We start from the raw sequence: 6,607 nt of genomic DNA, 5'->3' as shown, positions 1-6,607 counted from the left end.
CGGCAGGCGCGGCTCATGGCGTTGACCACCCCGGCTGCGCTCACCGCGTAGGTGAACGCCGTCTCCCGGCTGCCTGCGCGGAAAGACAAGCGGTGTTACAGGAGAGCCCACGCGCACCACTCCCTGCCCGCTGCCAAGCTGGGAGGGCAAAGGCTCTCCAGGAGCCACCAAAATTCATTTGCTTACTAAAAGGCAGAGCAACCCTGAAGCATGCTCCTCAAAGCATCTCTGCTCCAAAAAAAACAAGCAAAACCCATCCAGTTAGAGCACACAAGGTGTTTATGAAGAGCAGGAGTCACTCCTCATTCATGCTGGTGAAAGCTCGGGCGAGGGAACGCGGAGGAGATGAATCGTGGCCAAAGCAACCGTGCCTGCGTGTGAGGGGTGGAAAGGGAAACAGACTCCCTGTCTTTCAGAAAAAAGAAATGTTAAATACAACTTTTAAAAGTCTGGTTCTTAAATTACTACTTCTCAAATATGATTTATGCACTTCACCCACTTGTTCCAATTTATTTAAAGTTATAGTGTTTTACAAAGCCTCCTGGTATCAAAAGAAACGCGCAGCAGAATAACACACAACTTTTCACCCTGCGCATAAACCAGGCACTTCTGTAGGAGTCTATTTAAAACTAAGGACAACCTGTGCTGTTTAGGATGCATCTCTCCAGCTCATGTGAATATGGCGAGTGAGTTCATAGACAATCAGCTTTAAAGATTACAGGGAAGAAAAAAACCTTGGCACAGGGTGGCCTTGAAGGTTTTCTCTTGCATCTGGTGCCCTTAAGTGGAAATTGAAAACCTTGAGTTTCAAACTTTCAGAATAAAAAATACCCACAACACAAGACATGGCCCAGTACCATCCTCTTGACAGTATCTAACCCCACCTTTATTCAGAGCCTGACTTCCCCTATCACTTTTCCAAGGATGCCACAAGTTCTAACTACAATTAGAAAAGCTTTCCAAAAAACCCCAACCCCAAAACATAAAACCTAGACTTGCACCAGAAAGCCCTCTTGAAATTTGCTTTTTTATCTTAAGAGACACCATCCCACCGTGTCTTCTCCACAGAAGATTCCCAGAATGACTAAGAATAAATATAATTTTTTATGAGTTTATATGAGTTGAGTTTTATTCCCAATCTTTATATGAGTTAAGTTTTATTTATATGAGTTAAGTTTTATTTATATGAGTTAAGCTTTATTCCTAATCTTTAGTCCAATCAATAGATCAAGCTAGATTTTGATCTTGATTATACAAAATTTTTCTTAGGGAACAGCATGGGCCTTTCTAAAGTTAGGACTTTAGGAGGTTGCATTTTGGACATGTCATATGTATTTAGGCAGAAGATTTTGAGGCAGAAACTCTTTGTACAAGACCTAATGTAACAGGTCAGATCTAATAGGAGCTTTCGAGCGCTTCTGGAACATAAATAATTCACAGTCTGAGCCATCTTTAACATCAAGATGACACCACGCTCAGACAGCTTTGTTAATATAACAGCTGTCATCCACTGGATTAATTTTAGTAATGGATGCTGGTCTTAAACGGGAAAAATCAGAAGTCTGATGTTGGGAAAGTTAGCTTTAAGGAAGATGAGGAGCACTTTGCTCCTTTACTTACAACAGTCTGTCCTCACAGACACCTGCTCGTGGAAGCACTTACATGAATTACGGGTATAAGGCGTTACAGGAGTAGCCTTCTCCGTTAGAAAAGATTTGGCTTTATACAGTGACTTATGCCTTGCGTTCACTGCAAACTATAGCAGTGGGAACCTCATAGAGATTTTATGTTCCTGTTTGTTCCGTAACACAAGTTTTTGGATTAATTCCTTAAGCAAAATTTCCACAAGATTCAGAGGAAAGAAACACAGTCTGCTTTGGACCACAGGACTTGCCTCTTCCATTCCGTTTTATTCTCTTTCATGTTTAGTTAGCTCATGCTTTCACACGGTTAACTATGCTGTTTATTGCAGGATTTAAACTCATAAAGCTGACCTTTTTTTACTAGTTTTCATTATTATCTTGGAGCATATTTTAAAGAACTTACTCTAGTGGAAGGCAGAAGGAGAGGCTGGGGTACAGAAAGGAGAGTCGTCCCCCCAAGTTCCTTCCTTGACCATTTAGGCAAATTATAAAATAGCATCAGCTGCTGAAGTAGATTTCAAGCCCCCGCAGGTTGCAAGCCAACACTGTCTCAAGGCATCGACCCCAGGAAGACGTTAAGAGGGATGGTTTCACATGGATGAGTTACTCTGAATTTTTTTTTATTTTTTTCTGAAGTCTTTAGGCATGACTGTGCTTTCCTTCACTGTCAAACATATCTGTCTTTTCCCACAGTCCAGCATTTCTCTCTATTGTAGCCATGGCAAGGAAACACACATTCCAAACACGTTTGAGTCCCCTCTCTCCCATATATATAAAACATAGAAGTTGAACTGTTCAATACACATACACTGTAGGAAGCCACCCACAGAGCAAGGAGCTGAGCTTTACACTTGGTATGAATACGTCTGCAAGAACAGAACAATTTTTATTTTTTTTTATACCTGAACATAAGATACAAAATGTTCTTTGTCTTGGATTTTAAAAGCATTCAACGTCAGGCGGCAGGCATGAATAGACTGGACCCCAACTAGACCAAGCTGTTGGGGGCAGATCCAGTTATTTTATTTTATGTTAGCACTTAGCTGTTTGGAAAGCCCAAGCACGGCCAGCCTGGGGCCGGCCACAGAGCCAGGAGATGGCACAAGGCCGCGAAGGCAGCAAGGACCACAGCCTGACCCGGGACCCGGCAGTAAAGGAGAGCAGCAGAGAACAAAAGCCCTAAAATTTTTGCAGTTCAATAAGCCACAGAGCAAGTTTCCAAACCCAAGGCTAGGTTTATTTGTACAGCTTTAGCTAACTTTGCAGGATAAATCCTGGAAGAAAGATTGTCCATTTATACACGGGGGTAATTACCGCGCTGTCAGTCAGGGCTTTGCCCGGGCGCTCTCCAGCGACAGCGCGGTCGTTAGCTCAGATGGCAAAATCCTCCCAAACTATGTGCATTCAGATCCTACCATCTTCTCATGCCAGTGAGAGTAAGGAGTATCTGACAGCCCCTGACAATCTAGGGTATGGCAGGCTGATGTAAAATTAATCAGGCTCTAAAATTAACTATTTTCCTTACACTCAGAGGAACAGCAACTGGTCATTACTGAAGGTCAGCATGAAATAATACAACTGTTACCCACAACACCTTTCTTGTTCTCAGTGAATATACTCTTTAGGCTCTTTAAATCTTGAATATGGCTATTAACCTTGCTTCCATCTGCAATTAGAATAAGTGGCTTAATTACATGATGAATTGCTGTGTAGACATCAGCTAATACAGTCATATTCAGGAGAAGGGTGCGGCAAAGTTATTTAACTTGAAAGAAACCACCTTTAAATAGATCTGTCATACTTGGGGAGGGCAGAAACATCCATTCTGGAGACAGACACCACAAATCACGGGCCCAATCCTGCACATTTCTTCACACCAGTCATCCTCTTGAGCTAATTTTCACTTGCTTGGGTAATAAATAAAGGCTGAGGCATACAGGCCCAAACGTTAAACAGGTTTTTTTTAAATGTTTGTGAGATTATTAGAACAGAAAGGTGTACAGAAAAAGTTTCCTTTCATGTTTCATGTGCTCTTAGCCTTTTGTTCTGGTAGGGCAAAAAACCAAACTTGATGGTGGGTGGGGGGGGTGGTATTACTGTGCTTGCAAAAAGTCTAGGGAAGATTGTTTATCTAAAATCAGTTGTTCCAATTAAGTACTTTTATGCAATAGGTTTTTTTCTACTTGTCTGACAATCTCCAAATAAAAACTTCTTTTCACAAAAAATTGAGACCAAATGTGAATTCAACCTTAACTGGAGTTAGCCCATTTACAGCTAAACCTAGCTGGAGTCTGATTTTAAAACTTCATTTTTTTTAAAGCAGGACAGAAAAACACTCACATAAAAGCTTTACTTTACATCTGCAACTAAAAATCTCTGCTGAGTTTGTTGTGTGCTGATCACTACTTAAAAGATCACAACTGTCACCCAGACAAAGAAGCGTTTTCAGTTGCTTACATATAACAGCAATCTGACTTGGGAAGTCAGAGGCAGGTTTCCCCATGGACCCAGTTCAACAGCACTGGTTAAAATTTTGCCAAGGACTTTAAAATACGATGAGGTCCTTAAATGTCAGGCAAGGCAGGCAGCACGTGAGCCCTGGAGAAGCACATATCAAAGAGGATCTGATAGGGAAAGGGTTGGGTGCCCACCAAATTGTGATAAGATGTCAAACAGCAATCTGTCTCTCTTACCAGCGACGTGATTACATTAACAGTGAGTTACAAGGACAATCACACATATTGCTCTGATAGAACTGATTTAATAAAAATTACCCTGCTACATTATTTTTAACATAAATCTAACTTTTTCAAAAAGAGAAAAAAGTTACCATAGCTGGAAATAAGCAAGAAGGAATTGCCTTTAAACACTAATAGACAGAGCAGCAATTTTCAGTTAACCTCCAGACCAAGAGCAATTTATTATGCAGCCACTAACTTTGAAACTAGACATGGACATCTTTAATTTTACAAGACGCTGCTGTTTTTAATTCTCTTAGGTTGCCTTCATTTTGCCTCAGGTTTTCTAAAAGGAAACTTCAGGGCCGCATTTTCCTTTCTCCTCTATTCCCATATGCAAATGTATATTCCTACTTTGTTTTCCAAGACACATGGCTGGACAGTGGTGGGAAATCACCTCCAGCTAAAAATAATTCAACTCCTTTGCCAACTTTTAAAAACACTTGGTTGTATACAGTACTCAGTAAGAACCTGGCAAGAGTTTCAAGTGCAGAGCAGTATGTGCCATACGTATCCTTAGACAAGAGTTTAAGCATAAAGGTGTTGCTTCCTACCTATCTGCATGACTCTGCCAAAAACAGAGTTGTTGTCCACAGTGCTGCAATTCCATCTTCTATGTCTGAACTGATACTGGCATTCCTTGATGCCTGTCTTTGCACCCTCTCCAATGAACTGCATGTGGTCCTGATACAATTGGCAGAGTTTCTTCTGTCCTTGGGAAAGCCCTGCTAGCTGGCTACATAGTGGCTGGGCTCCTATTATATAGACCTCTGACATCTGAACAGGGTTCATGGGGTTCATAGGGTTCATCCCTAAAGACCTGCATAAAGAAAGATTCAGATTAATAAAGAGAAGACTCAAAAAAAAAAAAAAAGTCTACAAATCCTAAACAGAACTGTATCTTATACACGAGCATACAACTCCTGGTTTTGCTAGGAGGTGAGAAAAAAAAAAAAAAAAAACAAATATGAAACTTTTGTTTTAAAGACAGCACAGAAGTTGTTAGTTCCCATCCATGTGGTTATCGCCATACATTAGGGACTGAAGTAAGACGCAGACTTGGAAGACTTGCATCTAGGCAGTCCCTTACCAACTTAAATGGATGCAGTAAAAATAACAGAAGCTCCAAACAACTGCAAGGCCAGAAAAATAAATAAAGCAAAAACAAAAAAAAGCCCCCCAAACCCCCACTTATTTTAACACGTATTTTAGACTTAAGACTGGATTTTTCAATCTGTTCTACCACAAACAAATAGGGAAACCTTTAACAAGCCAGAAGTTAGCAACTTGCTACGGAGTACTTCTAGCTTCTCCGGAACAACACACAAAAACAGAGGCAAGTATATTCACTACAAAAAAAATCAACTTTGTTTTCTTAATTCTTAAAGTGCTCTTCACATGATATATTTCTGTTAAAAAGTGGCCATTAACGTGAAAAAGATCACTTGAAACAGCCGAGAAACACCTATTTCAAGAACTCCCAACATCGTACACTATACAGAACAGATAATTTGCCAAAGCAGAAATTCAACTGTACTTCTTTGTAACAAAATATATTTATAAATATTTAAGTTACAGAAAAGTTCAAACCGAAACTTTAATACAAGTTTTTACTTGTAAATCAGCATTCTCTCTTACATATGCAAAATTTCTCATCTAAGGGAGTTGAAATGACTCTTTCTAAACAGAAGCAATTCTGGTAATTTAAGGATGATCAAATCCACAGAGGATCTACTTTACAGCATTCTAAAAACTGAATTTTACAACACAAGATGTTACACATTTACACTTATTCGAGAGACCTGTTTTACTACACAACGTATCACAACTAAAACACTACTCCCCTGCTGCCTCGTTCATGCGGTACTTCCCTCAGAAACAAAGTACAGGAGAAGTAAATAGACATTTAGTCAAGCAAATCTCGACACCCCCCTTTTAAAATCAAGTCGATACAAGATGCTTACCACCATGAGCTGGCTTCTATTACAACCTGGGTAAAAGAGGAGAAAATGGCCAGAGCCACTATGAGGTACTGAGAAGCCATTGTACTGCCAACTGTCCCCAAAGCACCTCCTTGGATTAATACTGCCGTGGATTTCTGGAGGGGGGAGAAAAAGGATCAGATTGTTTATTGCTCCTCAGACCATTTTCGAGCATTCAAGTTTAAACAACGGAAGTATCCGGGCCCCTTTTAACTTGACGCTGACTCGCCTGCCCTTCTCCCCG

General features: G+C 40.5%; 1 protein-coding gene across 1 annotated transcript in view; it reads right to left on the bottom strand.

The window, feature by feature from the left end:
• The window catches only part of WNT5A (wingless-type MMTV integration site family, member 5A), a 9,030-nt gene extending 2,423 nt beyond the window's left edge, over window positions 1–6,607 (bottom strand). Inside the window, exons 1-3 of the mRNA XM_010080350.1 lie at window positions 6,346–6,607; window positions 4,936–5,201; window positions 1–73 (exon numbers count right to left, since the gene is read on the bottom strand). The exon at window positions 1–73 is cut by the window's left edge and continues 217 nt beyond it. Coding sequence (XP_010078652.1) covers window positions 1–73; window positions 4,936–5,201; window positions 6,346–6,425 — 419 coding nt within the window. The 5' untranslated portion in view covers window positions 6,426–6,607. The remainder of the gene's footprint in view (window positions 74–4,935; window positions 5,202–6,345) is intronic.

The sequence above is a fragment of the Pterocles gutturalis genome, unplaced genomic scaffold, assembly GCF_000699245.1.
Source record: "Pterocles gutturalis isolate BGI_N339 unplaced genomic scaffold, ASM69924v1 scaffold11984, whole genome shotgun sequence".
NCBI classification, from domain to species: domain Eukaryota; kingdom Metazoa; phylum Chordata; class Aves; order Pterocliformes; family Pteroclidae; genus Pterocles; species Pterocles gutturalis.
Note: the sequence above shows the minus strand (reverse complement) of the source record. Positions and strands in the feature narration are given on the sequence as shown.